The sequence below is a fragment of the Calonectris borealis genome, chromosome 3 (assembly GCF_964195595.1).
Source record: "Calonectris borealis chromosome 3, bCalBor7.hap1.2, whole genome shotgun sequence".
In the NCBI taxonomy this organism is placed as follows: domain Eukaryota; kingdom Metazoa; phylum Chordata; class Aves; order Procellariiformes; family Procellariidae; genus Calonectris; species Calonectris borealis.
This window is the reverse complement of record NC_134314.1, coordinates 127,838,360-127,858,879: the sequence shown is the minus strand read 5'-3', so window position 1 is coordinate 127,858,879 and position 20,520 is coordinate 127,838,360. Positions and strand designations below refer to the sequence as shown.

Genomic DNA, 20,520 nt, shown 5'->3' with positions numbered 1-20,520 from the left:
AGTCTTCTATTACCGCAACTTTTTTTCGGGGGGAAAAAAAAAAATCTTACATACTGTTTTATACCCCTGAAACATTGTGTTCTATTCTCAACCTCATGAAACTGTAAAACATGAAAACAAGCTGTATTTGACACCACTTCAGAAAACTAAACATCAATTTCCTCTCCAAATGATAACAAAAAGTACAGTCTCATTTTTTCTGACCAAAAAAAAAGTGAGAATTGATTAATTTGTGGCATTTTTCATTGGAAAGACATTTCAGTAAACCATTTCTGGGCTGATTTAATCTGAACTAAAGAGATGATGTTGGAACGTACCTCTCCATTTGGCTTAGTATCAGATATTAGTGTTAGTAGAGCTCACATGGGAGCACATATCAAGAATTTATCGCAGATGGGGATCTTAAAAAGGAGAAGGAGGAAATTAGCACATGCTCTGCTCATTGATTTCTTTAAGCGCTACTGATCGGTGAGCTTCGCAACGCTGGGATCAGTTCTGCACAGAAATGAAGACGGATATCCTGTTGGAAAACATTAAGAAGGGCAAGCTAGGGGACAGATTAGGTGGAAGCTTTTGTGAATTTGTGGACTGAATATAGGTATTAACCTCCGGATTTGCGCTTCTTCCTGCAGTCTGCAAGTGTGCCGAGGGAGCTGTTAGGGTTATGTCTCCACGTAGCTGGTGATCGTTGGTAGGGAATAGTTGGCAGATGTTGAGTTGGAAGCATTTTAAAGATGCCTGCTGGCCAGCATTTATAAGGCAGAGACTGTGATAATTATTGAACGTTTGTAGGAGTCTGGATGTGAGCAGTCCCTTTCTGATAGAATTTAGACAATGGTATTTTGCACATTCCCCCCCTCAATTTCTAGCTTCTATGGGATGTTTCAACACATGCTTTGTTTGTCTTTTTCTTCTAGTTATTTTTCCTAAGTATTTTTCCTCTAGGAATATTTTTGTTTTCTTTTCTCTGAGTAAACATCTTGGAGCTTGCTAGGGGTGAGGAGTGTGGGAGTGAGGAGGTTCTGCACCAGCTAGGTGGGAAGGCTGAGGTCCCAAGCGGTCCCATTCATTGGGGTGGGACTTCTCGCAGGAGCTCGTTGAGCACTCGGGATCAAACCCCAAATTAAGTACAAATATTTGAGATTCTGCATAAGTCAAATTCACAGATATTTTATATTTAGTAGAAATCCTGTCTGTTTCTTACGAATGTAGTTGTACGCTTTCCAGCAGCACTTAATAGGGTCATTTGAAAATCAGTTTAAACCTTTAAATGCAGTTTTTAAAACATTATTTGGGGTGTCACAAGCGTTGAATGACTTACGCCTTGTAGATTAGAAGATGATTATCCTCAGCGGTGCTTGCTGCGGGAGCTTGTAATAGGAAAAGTATTTTCAAAGCTATCTCTTAAGCTTGCTGTTCAAACCTATTCACTCTAGGCTATGTATTGTATTTGACTTCCTGGTACTTTATGTTGAAGACACATTTGTCTTCTTAATCAGACAGTTTATATCTGCCAGGAACGTATTTAATATAATGTCAAACATAATTTAGATGAGAAGTGAAAGTACAGTTTGGTGTCATTTTCTGCCAACCATTATTGCTGTGAGAGGGAAGCACAGCAAGCCAAGCTTAAACAGAGCCTTTAAGCAATAACAAGCTGATTCGTCTGTTTGTTTTGGCCTGATGTTCTTCCCTTGCTTACAAAGCTGTTGTAAGCATGTGCTAAATAACAGGCATTTAAAAACTATGCTAGATCAGGAATATCAGCTTAGAGGATCAGGTCAGAACGTCTAAAGGCCTCAGTAAGGTTGACAGCATCGTCATTGTGCTTTATGGGCAAGAGTAAATGAGGCTTCTTGTTCCAGCGATATAGGTGTCGCATGCGGGTTGAGACAGGAAAGCCACGGAGTTCTCGGGCACCAGATTTACTGTAATAATAGCTAGTGTCTGTCTCTAGAGCTGGTGGGAAAATGCAAATTGTTCTTTCTGAAAATGTCGGAATGTCAAAAAACTTCTGACCCCTCTGTTGATTGAGAAGGAGCAGTTTTGAAACATTTTTCAAATAAAACGCTACTACCTCCTCAAAAAATTTGTAGCTATTTCTAGAGATGTAGTTTGTCCCTGTATATTATTTAAGTGGCCAAATACAATAGAGGCTTACTAACTATCATTATTAACCCCTAGGTCTGATTTTTTACATGGGGGTAAAAAAAAACAGAAACAAAACTGAGCCAGATCCAAAGATTTATCCCCCTGCTTTGGCACAAGGGGCTGCCTGGCGCAGTGAGTGGAGCCTGGTGCGACTGTGAAAACACAGGCTCTGTTTCAACACCAGCCTGGAAACAATCGGAAGTGAAGCGACTTGCTATGCTTCAGTTCCCCCTTGGTACGAGATGACTGGGGAAAGATGCTTGTTTCCACTGTAAATTGTTGTGACCGCTACTGTTGAAAAGTGCTTTTATGAAGAATGTTTTATTATTAAGCTGGGCCACTCATGTTACTCGTATTTCATTACTGTTACCATCTGTGCTACAGAATATTCGCTCTGAAGGGTTATCCTAGAGCGTAAATATAAATCTGTGACTGTAATAAACCAAGTGTGTTTGCTGATGACGGTTGCACTGATAGAAGTAACCTTGAGGTCTTTACCATGTCTTGTAAATTAGGAATTAGGACATGGCTCTCCTCTGAGCTTTTTCTTAAGTGATGGATGTCATACATGAATGAAAAGATAGCTCATGGAAGAGGGAGAGCAAGCATTCAAACATTTGTCTGTTTTTCTGGCAGGATGGAGAAAAAGAAAATTCTGATGAAATCCAAGGTCGCTGCTCCTAACCTCCTGAGGGCACTGCATTCCCTGTACCAGTTCGGTCACCTCTGTGACGTGACAGTTCACACAGAACATCTCGGAATTCAGGAGGAGTTTCTGGTTCACAAAGCTGTCTTGGCAGCTTCCAGCAACTATTTCAAGGGGCTTTTCCTGCATGATGAGATGCTGGACACCAAGAATTGCACGGTGACTCTGCAAGACATTTACACGGAAGAGTTCACCTCCTTCCTGGAGTTTGTTTACACTGCTGAAGTGGAGATTGAAGCGGAAAAACTGCAACGGATGAAAGAAATAGCCGAAAGACTTGAATGCAAGGATTTGCTTGACATTTGTGAGGAAGTGAAAGCAGAGGGCAGGAAGGGGTTAGATTTGAGCCTCCATCTGAAAGGTCAGCTGTGTGAAAATGGCGGGCCACAGTGGACTCGCATCCAGCAAGAGGAGAACCGCACACTGAGTAACTCTTCCCAAGCTGTGGCGATACCCATGCAGAGGAAACTTTGGGATAGGCAAAAACATAAAAAGCTGCTGGCTGGCTACGAACTTATTGAAAGCCAACCGGCAAGCCTGGTGCGAGAGGACTCTGCTTTTCCAGAGCCAAAATCCAGGACAGCAAAGCTACCGAAATGTAACAAGACAGATACCAGAAACAGACTCAGCATGGATATCGTTAGTCCAGAAAACAAGAATAGTCATTCTTTCCTAAGTCAGACTGAGTCAAAGGAAGCCTGCGTAGTAATTGGGAACGCGCTGCCTGAGCAGTGGGAAGATGAAAACGGTTTAATTTCCAAATTTGCCAGTAAAACCGAACGTAGGAAATCACCACGGCACGTGGCAAAAGTCTTGCCGCAGATTGCCTGCGAGAAGTGCAACGAATCGTTCCGTGTTATCAAGCAGTACCAGTCACACATGGAGCTCAAGCATGACGTTAATCTGGCTGTCAAGTACAGCTGCAACGCGTGTGAGCAGCTCTTCTCCACTCACCAGAACCTCCGGCAGCACCTCCTGACCGCTCATAGTGATGAGCGGGGCTTCTCCTGCGTGTTTTGCGACAAGAGGTTTAAGCGCCAGAAGGACACAAACGACCACATCCGCAGGGTGCATGAGAAGAAGCGGGATCCCCAGGCCTGCCCGTACTGCGACAAGGTCATCAGTTCCAAGTGCGGCCTGACAGTCCACATACGAACGCACACGGGGGAGAAACCTTATAAATGCGAGCGCTGCCCCGCCAGCTTTGCGCAGAGGTCTGCTTACAATACTCATATAAGGTACAGCATTCTCTGTGTGTGTGTCCCTGCGTGTTTTCTCGCTGGGCACCAGGATGAAAGCATTCCTGAAGCCCTCACTGCTTTAGTTCCAGAATTCCTTGGATCTGGTCAGAAGTGTGTTGAAATCTGCACAGATTTTTTCCGTTGACCTCATCAAGCTCTCAGTCCAGATTACTGAATTGAGGTCTCCCAGACTGGGAATTTAGGCAAACGTTTCCTATTGAATCAAAGGGGACTTGTGCAACCAGATCTTTTAGGTGATTTTGGAAGCCTCAGATTTGGGTTTTTAAATAGGAGCCTGAAAAGAATCGGCATCTGTTTAAAGTGCACAAGAAAATGCCCATTTCACAGACGTCAAGGTAGTGTGGTGCTTTTTGGTATGGTTTTCATGGGCCAAATATCCTGCGTGCTGTTTTGCTGTGTAGTGTGAGCTGCCAGATAGGCTTATTAAGCGCTGCCTGACTGAAAAGAAGGTGTTGAAATTGCACAGTAGTTTCCAGAACTGCAAAAGCCACTGTGCATGTCAGACATCTCCGTACCCTGCCTGTCTGGTACAGGAGATAGCTGGGATGCAGTAGAAAACCACCTTCCCTTTTAAAAAAAGTCAAAATTTGTTTGTATTTCAGTCCAGTAGCAGAAAAAACATTCCAGATGTGTCACAAGTGCAATGACATAGCGTGCTCCGTGCACTGAGTAGTGATAAGTAGAGTTAACCTACTGCTGCAATTGATGGCTTACAAGGGGGTCTGTTTTGTTTTTCCATATAGGCATTTAATCTATATTTCCCTTGTTTTAAGTCCATAATTTCTTATCCTGTCCACCGTGGCCTTGGAGGAAAACGTACAGTCCATCCTATGTTACTAGTCAGATGGCTCCATCCTTGATGAACTGAGACCTTTTAATTTTCTTTAATTATCTGGTCCAACTCTACACAAAATTTCCCTGTTGTTCAGCTCTCCAAACATGCTGTTAATTTATTAAATGGTGTGAAGAACAATTAAAAGGAAACGACTCTTCCTCCAAGGCAAACATGTCTGAATTGAAACAATTAAACTTACTGAAGTTGTGCTCTGTTGTTTGTTTGTTTTAACAGAAAAATCCATGAGTCTGGGCAAGAGAGGAAACTTATGCCTGTCTATTGGATGGTAGTTCCGCCTGCGCATAGACCAAACGCAACAAGCTGTGACAAAGGTCCTGACAGAGAGACGTGGGATGGGACATCGGAGGCCGAGCGACAGAAGTGTGCGAGGCACAAAGAGGCCGCAAATCATGAGGAAGAACCCGGGGGTTCGTCTGTTACCGAAGCAGGCTGTAGCAATGAGCAAGAAGAACGGAAGCGGAAATATAAGGAAGCTGAAGCAAGAAGTGAAAAAATGAGTAAAGAAGGGAATGAAGATGAAGGTGAAATGAGTGTGAAGGGAGAGGAGGAGGTAGATTACGAAGCGGGGTATTCAGAAGTTGAAGACAGTAGAGATAACGAGGAGGTCTGTACTGAGGAGGACGATGAGGATGATGAATACTCTAATGAAAAGGATGGTGAAGAACATGAATCAGATGAAGAGTTTAAAATAAGGAAGGTAAATAAAAGTGGGGTGAATAACAAATCTGCCTATGTAATAACATGCGATAAGTGTAATGAGCAGTTTGTTTCCCGGAAAAAGTATGTGGATCACTGCAGAGATGTCCATCAGTGCTTGCCTGGTAAAGTCTATCAGTGTGACATCTGCAGCAAGTCGTTTGCTAGTTACAACAGCTGGAAGGAGCATCGAGCGTGTGTCCACACTGAAGAAAGGCAGTTTGCCTGCACCCTTTGCAATGCGACTTTTAAGAGAAAGAGAGACGTGAGGACGCATTATATGCGGAAGCACGAAGGCAGAGTCAAACGCCCTCTCTGCTCTGTCTGCGGGAAGATCCTCAGCTCCCGAACAGCACTAGTGTTTCATATGCGGACGCATACAGGAGAAAAACCTTACGCATGTGGTATTTGTCATTCAAAATTTGCTCAGCCATCGCAACTTAAGATCCATACCAGGTCAGCCTATAGTACTCCTCCTCCCGTTACCACTCCCTGCATGCCCAGCGCACTTCAGCACTTCTTTTTCCTCTTCTGACTTCCCAGTTCTGAGTCATTCTCCTTGCGTGTCCTTATAACAGGAACACTGGGATACGATTTGTTCTGTAGTATCTGTGATTAATTTTTTTACGTAAAGGCTTTGTCTGCATCTGGTCATTGCATCAGCTTTAGTAAGGATTTTGAAACAGATGCTCTATCTGAACTCGTAAGCAAAAGCCAGTCATTTGAGATAGTCTTCAAAATAAGATGATGGCCTTCGCTGATGGCAAGTAGCGTAGGCTGAAGAATTAGTCAAGGACCTCAGAGACCCAGATGCTGAGCCCTGCTCGCTCTTTATCGCTCTGAGCAAGTCATTTAGTTTGGGATTTCATTTCTCGTACGCAGTACAAAGGCTGGACTTCTCATCTGGGCTCCCTCAGTAGTCACTGGAGCTAGACTGGATGAATTGCTCTCTGGTGGTCTCTACGTTAAATGTGTCCTCTCCCAGGAGAGGGTGAATCATCCCATGGAATTTCCCATCTTTCTCCCAACAGGGAGCCTAGCAGATAGCTTATAAGAGGAGGTTAACTGTTGACGGGCTAAACGAGGTGAGAGAAATCCCGCTACTAGAGATTGTGGACCCATGCAATGGGGACAGTAGCTTTCTTCTGCCTCTTAAGCGTTCTTACAGTGGTTTAAAAAATTGTGAGGCATACTGATTCAGGACCAGCAAAACATCTGAAATGTCGAGATAATCAGTGACTGCTGAAACGCAGCAGAGCTACGCTGCCTGTAAGATGCGGTATGACTGCAACAAAACAGTGACTCATGGGGTTTTTGTTGGGTAACTGGCTGTCTCATATTTGCAGAATTTGGCCTGACAAGTCAAAATGAGGCATGTTTTTGCACATTGGACTATTTGGGTTGGAATAAGGGAAGCCAGCACAGTGTTAGAGCAAACGTTAGGCTCAGACTTTCTCTGATTTGAGCTAGTTTAAAATCAGATGTCCAGCATGTGTTCAGAAATACTGCTTGCCTGAATTTCCTTAGTGCCTTTTGTCTTAAAAATGGGAATATCCTGCCAATTAAAGTTTGCAGGCCAGAGGACATGAGACGGAGGGATTGCAGAAGCCAAGAATGTGGCTCACAACAGTGTCCCAAGAGATCTGCTGCTGGCGTTGTGCTGGGAACAATCTGGATGCACTTTCAGTCTCTAGCACAGCAGCAGCTTGTCATCATCCCTGCTTTCTCCCTTCCGATGCTTGTACTATGAGCTATAACTTGTGAAAGAAAGGTGGATTTTGTAGGGCCTGAGAGTGAGGAAGAAGTAAACCTTAAATGGGAAGTTTAGTGCTTTAGCGTAGCACCTATACTGGCAAACACTATATTTCCTGACAGAGCAGAATGTGGTTTTTTCCGCTTCATTTAAAAAATGAAGTATGCTGCCTGTAGTGGCAGAATGTAATTTCAAATAAATTGTTTTAAGAATGCATTACAAGAGCTAATTTGTTAATAGTCGTTTGTGTTTCGGTCCATTTAGGTCCCATACAGGGGAAAAGCCATATATTTGTGAAGACTGTGGGGCTTGCTTTGCTGATAAAGGCAAACTCACTGGCCACAAAAGGACCCACACAGGTAGGCATTAAATACTTCTGTTCCTTCCATCTGTTTCTTCCCATCGCCTCCCTTTATACTGCTAGAAAAGGGCTTTGAAAAAGGTGCACACTTGGTTTTGTAATTCGCAGAAGAGACTTCAAGTACCAGGAAGGAACTGCTAGGGATAGAAAGACATTTGAAAACCAACTTTGAAGTACAAAATTCTGCTGAAAGAATTCACAATGTCTTTTTCTCTTTGCTCAGGAGAGCGCCTTTTTAAATGCGATGTGTGTGGAAAACATTTTGCCACCAACGAATATTTAAAATGCCATAAACGATGCCACATGGGTGCTAAGCCCTACAAGTGCGAGGTTTGTGGGAAGATGTTTGGACTGAGAGCCTCGCTAGCCCAGCACAGTAACGTCCATGCAGGTAACGAAACAAACTATTCGGGGCTGGGAAAATAAACGGCACTGGAAGCTTGGGTCTGAAGTACTTTCCAGTTTGGATGGTGGCATTTTATTCCAGAACCACTTTTATAAGCTCCTTGAATTAGGCGATGAGGAGAAGCAGGGCTCGTACTGATCCTGGCTTGTTAAACAGGGCACGGTATTGTCTTCTATCATATCAGATGATGCTTGCCCAGAAGACTGAGGCCTGTTTTGTGCTGCTGAAGGATGTTGGAGCAGAAGAGCGGCTGTAGTTGCTTCTATTTCCCTTGCAAGATCAGGAAGTTGTTCTCAGGCTTTCCCTCGCAGCCAAGAAACATTTATCACATAAACCAGGGCCCCAAGCTCATATCTCCTATGTACACCGCTTTATCAATATTGATCTTTTCAATGCAGATTCTTTACGCTTTTTGCCTGCTGAAATCAGGACCAAAGAACCTGCCTTCTAACTCTGCGCTTCCTGGGTTTTGTTGTTTTTAGAGACCCGCCCGTATTTCTGCGAACAGTGCGGGAAAACATTCACCCAACAGGGCGCTCTCCGGCGTCACCAGCGCATTCACACCGGGGAAAAGCCGTACAAGTGCAGAGCTTGCGAGAGAACCTTCACGGACATGTCCACCTTGCGCAGACACGTGTCGGTACGCCGCCCCTCGGGTCTCTTTGTGGCAGGCAAACTGCCGTGGGGACATTTAACTACTGAGAGAAGTTTCTCGGCTTAATGAGGGTTCACGTTGGTGCTTAAGTTCTGATCTTTACTTAAAAAAAAAATTGTGGAAGAGTGAATATTAGGGTTGGGAGGTTGCTCTACCATCTACAGACAGCTTTTAAAAACGTATTTCTGAAGAATTTTCCTCCAGCAGCGCAGCAGCTCCCACTACTGGCTGTCAAACCAGTCATCTCCCAACTAGTCATATGGTCTTCAAAAGAAAAATCCAGTCTTAGACAATGGTTATTTAAAATGCTGATTACTGATTGAATCCTTTTCTCAAAAAAGGATTGGTACCGCGTTTTGTGTTACTACAGTCTCTGCAGTCTTTTAAGCCTCTTGCACAGAGGCCATAACACGATGGTTTATAACGTCTTCGTGTTGCAGATGAATGTGGTTTTACATGTTCCCAGCGTTGCAGCGTGCTGAAAAATGGATTGCTGAGCTTAGCTGTTTTCAGAGCCCTTCGGGTCCTTGAAGTGACTGCTACGATAGAACATGAGGGTTTTTTCCCCAACTGCAAGTTTTTAAGTTAATGTTTGCCTGTATGCTGAAATTCTAGCTGCTTTTGGAAGTGTACCATAACAGCGGAGCCAGAAAATCAGTGCGGGGTTGGCAAAACAGACTTGTTCTTACGTTTTAGAGTTCAGCTTTTGCATTTGAGAGTTAACCCTGATACTATTTGATTTTGCACTGGATTAAATCTTCAGTTATTAAAAGTTATTGTTAGGAAAAAATTGGATGTAATTGTTTTCCCCCTTTTTTTCCCTAGATTCATGACCGGAATGCTCACTGGAGAAGTTTCTTAATAGATCTTACAACCAAAAAAGACCATAATTGGTCCAAAATAGAAACATTCTCGGAAGCCTGTACGGGTGAAGACTCTGCGCCGGAAATTTGGTCGGTTGACCAAGGTAAACTTTATAAACCAGAAAGCATTGTTCTTAAAAAAGTAGAACGCGTGCCATCTAGTGTTAGTCACGCGGAAGACGCCGATCGCTCCCTTTTATACTTATAACGTCAGTGATCGCCAGAAAAGCGTGCGGTCTCTCCCGCTCATCATAGGCTCAATTAGCTCAAACGTTTATTGCCTCGTTAAGCTCCACGGCGCGGTGTCGTCTTTACGCAGGCGGGCTGGAGTTTCGGACACTGCAGTCAGAGGTTCGTCGTTCTTGTTAAAAGCGTTTATGCCGGTTAGATTTTAGATCCTGTTTTTTACCAAGCCTTGGCTCCATCGCAGAGCATCCCCCCGGGAAAGCGGGCGCGGGACGGTGTGTGCCTACGCACACGGGCACGGTGCTGTCGCTGTAAATTACTGCTTTTTTTTTTTTTTTAATAAAGATGCGCTCGTAGCGTACGTGGCCACCCATCCCGTAAGCGATTGATTTGCGTAGATTTGACTGCAGAAAACTTGGTAATTTGGTAAGACTCGGGCGCTGGGCCCGCTGGGCCGCGTTGCCTAGCAACGCCCGTCGCGCCGCCTGACGCCATTTCCTATGCGTCACGGCGGCGCCTGCGCCGTCCCCTGCCAAGGGCCGTTGTCAGGGCGGGGGGCGGGGCTATCGCGCGGCAGCGCTTCCGGCCGCCGCCCGGAGGCTGTGCGCTGAGGAGCGGCCCGGCCCGGCCCGGCCCGGCCGCGGGGCTGCCCGGTGAGTGCGGGACCGGGGGCCCCTTTCCCCCACACGGCGGCAGCCGCCGTCGCAGGGAGCGGTGGTGGGTCTGGCCCCGGCCCCCCCCCCGGCGGCCTCGCTGCCTCCCTCAGCCGCTTCCCCTTCTCCTCACAGCCGCTGGCCGCTGTGGCCCTCCGCGCGGCGGCCGTTGCCGTGGGGGGTAGCGGGACGCGGTCCCAGCGTTCCCGTGTGATCCACGGCGCTTTCTGAAGGGGAGAGGAAACGGAGGGCGGCGGGGGGTCTCCCCTCAGCAGGGAGGTCAGTACCCTCACGGCCGGTCCCAGGCGCGGGCAACCTCTCCCTGTTACCCCTTCGGGGGCTGCCGCACTTTCTTGTGGCCGGGTTGAGATGCGCCTGCGGGCTGCAGCCGGTCGCCAGGCAAGCAAGAGAGGCCGAGGAAGAAGGCTGCTGAGGAGGAGGAGTGCCACTGGCCTTGTCACATGAGCTGTGGGGGAAGTATGTGGCGATGCCCCGTCCTCCTTCCAGGCAGCAGTCTCCTGGCCTGGTTAGGGGTCAGCGCGCGTCTCCGAGTGCCCCTGCACGCTCACGGGGGCTGCCGGGTCCTCATGGGGTGCTCCAGCCTGTCATCTAAAATTCGGGCTGGGTGTTTGCCTCAGCGTGCTGTCCTTTGCTTCGCAGGTCTAACTTCTGCTTCAGCCCTGCAGGCTGTGCCTGTTGTTGTGGTGCCGTTATTGTAACTTCAATAGTCAGAGCAATCCTAAATGAGGCGGGTTGGCGCGTAGCAGTGATGTCTCTTACTAGACCGTGTGGAATTGTTGGTGCAGAAGAACAGACAAGCTTGTGGGTTCACAATCTGTTAAATCTAGGTGGCTCTTTTTATCTCTTTTCAGCTAGCTTTGCCTCTGGAAGGGGACCCATGCCTGGTGTATGACGGCTGACGTTATGCCAGAGTTGCTTTTATTTGAATCTTAGTTCTACAGGCTAGTCCTAGTGAGCAGGCTCGGTTTGCAGATTTTCAGGCCTTGTCTTTTTTAAGATGAATATGTGACGCTTCTGTCAAAGATGTTGTGCCAGCCCAGTGCTCAGCAGCTCAGTGTACTTGCCGCAGGAGTGGTAATGAAAAGCCTTCACAGCGCAATGTGTCTTACTGAACATGTTGGATTAATGCTCTTGCTCTGAACAAATTCCAAACCAGCTAGCAATGGGAGCGAGCAACCTGTTTTCACAGTGGCTTTTGGTTCTGTAAATACTATGGTGGGAAGAACAGGAGGTTTCTGTTTTGCAGCCTTAAGAAAAAAAGGAATTAGCATAACGTGTCTGTTAACACACGCGTCTGTGGTCAGCTCCTGAAACGAGCAGCTCGCTGAGTACGGTTACGAGCTCGTTCACCCCAGTGGGAGAAGTTTGTGGTTTGGGTTCTTGTTTCCTGCTGGGGATCACTGTTGTCTACACGTGACCACAGCTTTTGCTGCGTGCTCAAGTGGAAAACAGGCGGCTAGTTGTGAAATAACATGATAAGTAGTTCAAAAATAACGGTATGGTGGGAAAAAGTTACATTTTTATATCATTGATTATTTCAGATAAAGCATTTAGCGAGTCTTTGCTTAATTCATCCTCAAATACTCGGGGTGCCAGTGTGTCATATAACTGGGAGGAAAAAAAATTGCAGAGTGGCTATGGAGAAAGGGAAGCAAAATTTAAACATCATCTTTTATGCTCATTTATAAGAGTCAGCCTTTCAGTCAGGGCTCAAATCACGTCGTTCTCATTTATACAAAATTCCTGTCAAAACTAAAGCGTAGCATTGGGGTTTGCTTGTAAAAGTGGACAATATTTTGAGATGCTTGTTGAGCTCTGAGCTGGCACAGGTGATTCTTTATCCCCTTCCTGGTTCTTTTGTTTCAGGTGTAATACGTGTAACTCGGTAACAGTGGTTTTTAGGTATTTGTTAGAATAATGTTAATGGAACTATTTAAATCTTAATAGCAAGCTTACTGAGCTGAAGACTCAAAGGCTAAGAAATAGGAAAGGTTTGGTTCTGAGGATAATCTTTTTCTGTAGAATCTCAGGTAGAGGTTTGGGTGCCCGTGGTGGATTGCTTATTGCGTGAGGTTGGGGAAATGATTCTACTTCCCTTGGGTCCTGTCTGCCTTATTTGTAAACTCCTTAGGGCAGGGGCTCCCTGTGGCTTTTTACCTTGTGTACTATCAAGTCCACGAAGCATTCATTGTACATGGCTACTAATAATCTCCATGAAGCTGTGTATTTTGTACCTCTCCATTTTATGGTTTCTTGAAAATATTTTATCAGAACTGTTTTAACAGAAAATTGTACTGGGATGCGAGCCTAATTTTTGGTTTGTTGAATTGAGTATGGACTAAAATTTGAGTTTATAGCTCCATGGGAGGAGGAGCATCTCTTTCTGATGCTATGAATATTGTTCTCGTGTCTCTCTTTCACGCTTAATATGGCTTCCTTACTGTTATATGAATACAAATTTTGTTCCATTTGTACACTATTTTTTTGATTTATCTTTCTGAGCGAGATTTCTAGCATCCTGTGTATAAAAGGCTGCAAGTCTACTGTACAGAGAAAAGAAACCTTAATTAACTTTTGGGAAGCGGAAAGAAATTCTTCAGATTCAAAATGCATGCTTACGTAGTTGTTAGGAACACAGTGAAGCTCAATAGATTGCAGTGGGGGTGTTATTCAGAGCGTCTTCAGAGTTCACAGAAATATTATTTGTTCTGGGATCAAACATTTTTTAAAAAAAAAAAAGTCAGTTCTTTTGGGAACTTTGGAGCAGCTTAAAACATTACTGGGAAATGCGACATAACCAAAACAGTAGCGGAAATGGCGAAGCCCTTGTAAGGCTACAAATGGGCATTCAAAATTTAGAGGCTGTAAGTCCATTTTGAATGAGGAATTTTTTAAAAAACGAAACACTTTGAGGAAGTTTTATGATTTCTTAGGTTTACAGTTTGAGAATACGATTATGCAGTCTCCTGTGCTTTGGTCGGTTAAGCATTTGGAATTTTATCCGAGTCTTGTTTAAAAGTCTTATCTCGAAAGCCTGTTTAAGGAAGTGTTTATTTAGGATTGCAGTTAACTTTTACTTAATCTTACCCTTCTCCTATTGCCTGATTAGGAGGGAGAATAATTTCTTAATTCCATATGCCTTAATGAGAACATTTCTTTGATCTTCCTCTGTTTGCTTTGTCCCTATTACAGGTTCTGATAGTCTCTAATGTTTCAGGTAAAATTACGGTTGAGATTTAAACTCAAATTAACTTCAGAGAAATCTCTGTGTATGACTGGCGGCATGGCTTTAGATAATGACCGCTTAGACTTGAAATCTGCGCTTCTAGCCAGACTTTTCACAATGGTCTTTTGAAAGTCTGGTCTCTTAAGCTCAAGCACCTTAAGTGCTTAAATCTGAAGTGAAGCACTCTCGAAAGTCTGGACGTGACTTCTGGCTGCTGAAATCTTTGAGTTTTGTTAGCTTCCGTGCAAATAGCTAACGTGCAATGTTGTTAACAGCTTTTTGCAGAGAGAAGAAAGATGGAAAGTAATGCAGTTTTACTGGAATCCAAGTCCTCTCCTATCAACCTTCTGAATGAAATGCATCAGCTGCGTCTCCTGGGCCACCTCTGCGACGTGACTGTCAGCGTGGAGTATCAAGGTGTCAGGGCAGAGTTTGTTGCTCACAAAGCTGTATTGGCAGCGACCAGCAAATTTTTCAAGGAGGTGTTCCTTAATGAGAAAGGCATGGATGGCCCAAGGACCAACGTGTTCTTGAATGAGGTCCAGGTTGCTGATTTTGCTTCATTTCTTGAGTTTGTCTATACTGCGAAGGTAGAAGTGGAAGAAGACAGAGTGCAGCGGATGCTAGAAATAGCCGAAAAGCTGAAGTGCTTGGACCTCTCGGAAACCTGCTTTCAATTAAAGAAGCAGATGCTGGAATCGGTGCTGTTGGAGTTGCAAAACTTCTCAGAATCACAGAACTCTGAGGAAGAGAGTGCTGCCCAGCCAAGCATTTTGCTCGAGTCCAAAGCAGCTGCTGTGGCAGAAGCTGACCAGGCAGACTGTCCTCTGGATCCTCCAGACTCCCCGGTAGACAGGCTCAGCAACGGGATGTCTCCTGAGATGCCGGCTACCAAATCAAAAGAGAAAATGGACAAAAAGAAGGAAATGGTGAAGCCTCCTTATGCCAAAATCAGAAGGGCAAGTGGGAGGCTGGCTGGGAGGAAAGTATTTGTGGAAATCCCGAAGAAGAAATACACAAGGCGGCTGAGAGAGCAGCAGAAGAATGCAGAGGTTGCTGTTGAAGAAAACAAATATCCCCAAGATCAGGATATGTGTGATATGGAGAGAGAGGAGGAGCAAGCGGAGAACAACATCAAACCTGAAAGCGAAGAATGTGATGGCAACTTCGAATCGGAAGAAAACCTGAAAAAATCTGAAGAGGATAAAAAGAAACGAGGCAGTAATTTCAAGTGCAGCACGTGCGAGAAGGAATTCCTGTATGAGAAAAGTTTTCTCAAGCACATAAAGCACAGCCACGGCATTGCAGCCGAAATCATTTATCGGTGTGAAACCTGCAGCCAGACCTTTGCCAACCGGTGCAACCTAAAAAGCCATCAGCGCCATGTCCACAGCAGCGAGCGCCACTTCCCTTGTGAGCTCTGCGGTAAGAAGTTCAAGAGGAAGAAGGACGTCAAGAGGCACATTCTCCAGGTTCATGAGGGTGGTGGGGAGCGTCATCAGTGCCAACAGTGTGGAAAGGGGTTGAGCTCCAAAACTGCCTTGAGGCTCCATGAAAGGACGCATACAGGCGACAAGCCTTATGGGTGCACAGAGTGTGAGGCTAAATTTTCTCAGCCTTCTGCACTTAAAACACACATGAGGTATGAACAGACTTAACTGGCCTTGTTAGATTCTGGGGGGAGAAGCAGAATCCCCTGGAACACACCTTGAGCCTTCACGTGAAGTGGGGATGTAAAACATGACTGCGTGGAAAGTTTCCGTATTTCCTTTTTTCATAGCTTTTTTTTTTTTTCCCGCTTTTCAGGTTAAGGGGGTTGCTGTAGTTTTCTTTAAGCCAAAGTAGAGGTGCATGGGCCGAGGCCTGCTGCTGCTGAAGCGCACAGTTAACTTTTCTCATGGGAGTAGACCTATTAAGAGTCAATGGGATGTTTCACATGAGAAAAGCAACCCTCATGCCAAATTATTTGTAGGATTAGGGCTATAATTATTTCAGCTAATTTGATGCCTCTTTGTATTCAATAGAAAAATGTTATGCAATAAGGATGAAAATATTGTAAAAAGATTTGGCTGTGTATTAAATTCAAGAACACCAGATTTGGGTGCTAAGCATAGAAAACAGCTGATACTTGACTAGAATCAGGCTGACACGTCATGTCTGGAGGCGAGTGAAGCACCGAAGGCACCCACGTGGAGCTGATGAAATCAGTCGTAGCGCTTACATTGCAGTGAGACTCAAAGGTGGAGGTGCAAAGGCGTGGTCTCGAAAGTTCGTGGGAGAGACATTTTTGTCAAGGCAAAAATTCTAGCTGTTGAGGGCTTTAGCCTGCTTTTATCATCTACCAAAGCAGTCATCTGCAACCAAAATTCAGATTATAGCCAGGGAGTCAGCGTGGAGAGGGAAGTGTAGAAGAAATATCCCGGAGTACTACTACTCGGATCCAAAAAGAGAATGCGGTAGTGTCGGCATATTCCTAGGTGTCATTTCCTGCAAGGTAGATGGGTTCGTTAACCACTGCTTTGTTTCACTGCCCCTTTTGAAGGCAGTGGGTTTACTCCCAGTGGTAGAAAGCACAACCAGAAGCATAACTTTTACTAGAGTGCTCCTATGATGTTATTGCTGATGCAGCTGTATGGCATCTCTCTTTCATCATCTGTCCTTTCCTAACCGCAAGTAACTGCTTTGTGCTGCTTTAAAAATTCGCTTTTGGCGTAAGTGGAGTTTCTCCTCCATCGTGTACCACTATGGCTATTCAATAAGCTTGTTGAATGCTGGAAACTCAGTGCTGTCATCACGTGTGTATCGTGACAATCTGTGGTGAGAATTTCTCATCTTTTTGTGTATATTTTTACATCTGTGCTCTTCCTGTTGATGTGTATCACCATGAAAACTGGCCTCTGCTGGCTGCGTTCCTGCAGCCCTATTCAAGAGTGTCCTGAAGTGTGCATGGGCTCAAAAATTTAAGCTAGAGTGAACTGGCACAGGCAGCAATTCTGTAAACTGCCCTTCCTGTACGCACAGCCTTCCTCAGGAGATGATACCGCAAGCTTGGGGTGACAGCAAGAAAACTGACTGTATAAACGTGGCATTTTTTTATTCCGCTCCTTGGGTGCCGCTTGTTCCAGAGTAGCCAGTGACTCTCCACTTGATGGCCTTGCAAGAGCAGCGTGCCAGGGAACGCGTCACGCACGTTCTGTGTGGAATATTTTATCGATAGTGTCAGCAATATAAAGATACTTGCTTTACTTCAGACCCAAAAGATGGTTACATTTTTCTTTCAGTCTGCCTATCTGGATACAAGTTTTCCAAACTTTACTCAGTTTTTACCTTTAAAAATTTGTTTTTACCCTAAAGAAATTTCTGGATCTGGGCCTTGATCATGCAGCACACGCATGATCGAGCAATAAAAGCAGCACTGCAGAAATCACAATGCAGAGTTTGGCCCAGCTGAAGGTGTTCCTAACAGACACTAAAACCTTGCGCAGGCATACGGGCAGTCTTCAGAGAGCAGCCACAAAGTAAAGACAGCTTGCGTTGTGCTGCAAAGGAAAGAGATATACCTCGGTGCTTTAATGTTGCTTTCTCATTTCAGAATCCATACTGGTGAAAAACCTTTTGTCTGTGATGAGTGTGGTGCCAGGTTCACTCAGAATCACATGCTTATATATCACAAACGATGTCACACAGGTAAGGCTTTCTTTTGCAACGTCCTACCTACAGGAGGAGGCCTGCTGTGAAACCAGGAGATCTTATTTTCATTCACCAAATGCTTTTTTGTTGTTGTTTTTTATATAAAATCAGATATTCTCATCCCTAGACATGATTTTACTGAGAAAGGTTCCTCTAGGTGGATAGGCAGACAGTGGAGAGAGTAACAGGAGCTGATTAAAGAGAAAAGGAGTTCCCGTCTGGCTGGGATCCAAGGTCTGAAGTGTGGACTGAGGCTGCTTTGGATAGTCTTCAATATCCAAAGATCTGTCATCAATAAAAGGTCTAGTTGAATTCTTAAGAGAAAAATGATTTCTCTGTAAGCCCGGAACAGTTAGCCCAAGGAATATAAAACAGCTGTCTTGGCTTGTTCCGATCTTTTTAAAAGCACGTGTCCTTCTCCTGGCTATCCTTCGTGGTGTACATCGGTGTTCTGAATTGACCCTTCGTACCACCCGCGAGTTGCGTGCGGTACTTTTGCATCTCTTAACTGACCTGTCTTAAAACGGTCTGCCTTCTGCTGGTAACTTGTAACTGAATGTGGATGGCAGAAAACATTAAATTACAGTGAAATAGAATATAATTCCAGGAACACTTTTCGAGACGTGTTTAACTGAAATTGGCTGCTTACAGGTGGAGGCCTTTCCTCAGAGGCATGCAGCGTTGTGTTTACGATGAGAGTAAGCCAGAATACTCCAAAGGTGGTGAGAAGAACTGCTAGCTGCAGGTCTCCCTGGGCTTTCCATGTACTGTGTAGAGCTGTTAGTGCACTGTTGGATAGGTGTGGTTGCCCTTGCACTTGGAGGGGTTTGTGCAGATTTCTCGCGGGAAAGCTCTGTGCCTTCTGCAGAGACCCCTGATGTGGCCCTCGCAGATCCTTTTGTGAGGCTGGCACGTGGTTCGTTTGTATCGAATAGCGTTCCGTTTTGGCGTGTGATGTTTAATTCTCCTCTTCACCCTTGGTGTAGGCGAAAGGCCTTTTATGTGCGAAACGTGCGGGAAGAGCTTTGCCTCTAAGGAGTACTTGAAACACCATAACAGAATCCATACTGGATCCAAACCGTTCAAATGTGAAGTTTGCTTCAGAACGTTTGCACAGAGGAACTCGCTCTACCAGCATATAAAAGTTCACACAGGTAGGAGGTGCTCTTTTTTGTTTGAAACAAACCATCATGATTTAAAAGACGTAGACCTCAGTTGCATAATTCAGACAAGGAATTTCTCAGCTAGGATTTGCCATTACTTTAATTCCTACCCTGCATGCACGTTTTGATTCTTGATGCAGTGTGTTCTTTCATCCACTTCCCTTCTCCTAGTACTCCCTGTGCTTCTTACTGAGTTACAGCAATTCTCTGAAATACTTCCAAGAGCTATGCGGATGTTGTTAATAATGCTGCTGCGTTATTAGCAAGAACATTAGTGACCAAAGAACTATGTCCATTTTAGCTCTGAGCGAAGTACTGCAGAGAGCTGATCTCATTCTTGTCCGCTTGCCCACCTTTCATGTTTGTGTTCTCTCCTGCTTGGATTTTCTCTTCAGTGTCTGTTTTTAAGTTTTCTTGTCTGCTCTCTCAAAGTCCACCTTATTCAGCAGTGCAGCAGGTTGCAAATACTCACGTTACTTTCATCATGTAAAAAATACCACACTTTCTTATCCCGCACCACCCTGTAGGAAGCGTCCTTGCCAATATTCCCTGTTAACAAAATTCTTGTTTGGCTGCCGTGCCTTGCTCTTTCTTCCTGCATCTGTGTGTCTAGTGTGGCGTTGCTGCAGGGGGAGCAGGGGACGTCGGCATGGCGGTGCTGATGATAACGGTTTTTTCCTGTTGTGGAATGTCACCTCTTCTTCTGTGACACCACTTGCATCTGTTGGGAAGTTTTTTGGTACCCCTTTTCCTATCTTAGCCAAGGAAGGAGTAAACATGCGGTTGTTTCAAAAAGTGCTCAATACAGTGACTGCAGCAAGACAGTTCATGACGTACCCGGAGAGAACCTAGTGGTTATGAGCAGCTCTGGTATTCATGCTCACAGAACGTACCTTGTAAATAGGAAAACTTGTATTCTGGGACAGGACTTCAGTTGCTAATGGAAAATACATGTAAAAAATGTGGAAGCTTCAGTGGTTGCACAGATTTATGCAGGCTGTGGGTCTAGCCCTTACTCTGTAAGTATCTGCTTACTTCAGATGTGTCAAAATTTACCCAGCTGTGAGAGTTCTGAAAACATCTTGGTTTTTTTCTGAAGGCGCTTGTGCGTGCCTTACTGTTTCATGAAGTACAGGGGTTACTTGAGGTTCCCCGGTGAGCAGCACTCGTAATACCCCGACATCGCCGCTTTAATGCTGTGCTCTGCTTTCAGGCGAGCGACCCTATTGCTGTGACCAGTGTGGTAAGCAGTTCACGCAGCTGAATGCGCTCCAGCGTCACCATCGCATACACACCGGCGAGAAGCCGTTCATGTGCAACGCCTGTGGGCGAACTTTCACTGACAAGTCCACCCTCCGGCGGCACACTTCGGTAGGAACCTGTCACCCCACTGCCTTGTAGCCCTAGAACCTTCTCCATGGCCGCGTAGTGACCTGCCAACTTTGTCAGGCCTGGAGGGGACTTCCCGCCCGGTTTTTGTTGGTTTAGCACATCGTCCTCTCTCTGACGTGGCATTACAATACTCAAATGGTTTGTCTTCAGTCCCCAGTCTGCAGCGAAGCCATTCTTAATCCGTTGTGGCACGGCCCATTAGGTCGTGCCTGAGGACTGTTCGGTCACAGATCTGTTTTGTGACCTCTGAGCGTGTTCCCCGTGCAGCTGGCAAGTGGCAGCAGAATTCGCTGTCGGGGCCAGTTAGGCGCCCTGCTGGGCCCGTTAGCTGCTCTATGAAAACAGGGAGCTCACCAGGGACACAGAGTAGTGCACGGATGTGTACCGACCTGGATTTGGGATAGTTATGGGGGAAGAAAAGATGACTCTCTTCTACCAGAGTCAGGTACGAGTTGGTCCAAGCTTTTGCCTCCTGGACAG

General features: G+C 45.3%; 1 protein-coding gene across 16 annotated transcripts in view; it reads left to right on the top strand.

Annotated features, from left to right (window-relative positions):
• The window catches only part of GZF1 (GDNF inducible zinc finger protein 1), a 61,909-nt gene that overhangs the window by 38,555 nt on the left and 2,834 nt on the right, over positions 1–20,520 (top strand). For 6 of the 16 annotated variants that reach the window (XR_012673280.1, XR_012673279.1, XR_012673282.1 and 3 more), the window contains 9 exons: positions 2,788–4,095; positions 5,189–6,127; positions 7,689–7,783; positions 8,009–8,176; positions 8,674–8,831; positions 9,672–9,813; positions 17,388–17,482; positions 18,472–18,639; positions 19,862–20,019. Coding sequence is in view for 8 of the 16 variants with exons in the window: in XM_075147868.1 (XP_075003969.1) it covers positions 2,788–4,095; positions 5,189–6,127; positions 7,689–7,783; positions 8,009–8,176; positions 8,674–8,831; positions 9,672–9,917 (2,914 nt within the window). In the remaining 8 variants the exon portion in view is untranslated. Of the gene's footprint in view, positions 1–2,787; positions 4,096–5,188; positions 6,128–7,688; positions 7,784–8,008; positions 8,177–8,673; positions 8,832–9,671; positions 10,269–10,438; positions 10,549–10,814; positions 11,026–14,070; positions 15,438–17,387; positions 17,483–18,471; positions 18,640–19,861; positions 20,020–20,520 lie in introns of those variants that run through there. The other 10 variants (XM_075147868.1, XM_075147869.1, XM_075147873.1 and 7 more) reach the window with 9 other exon arrangements.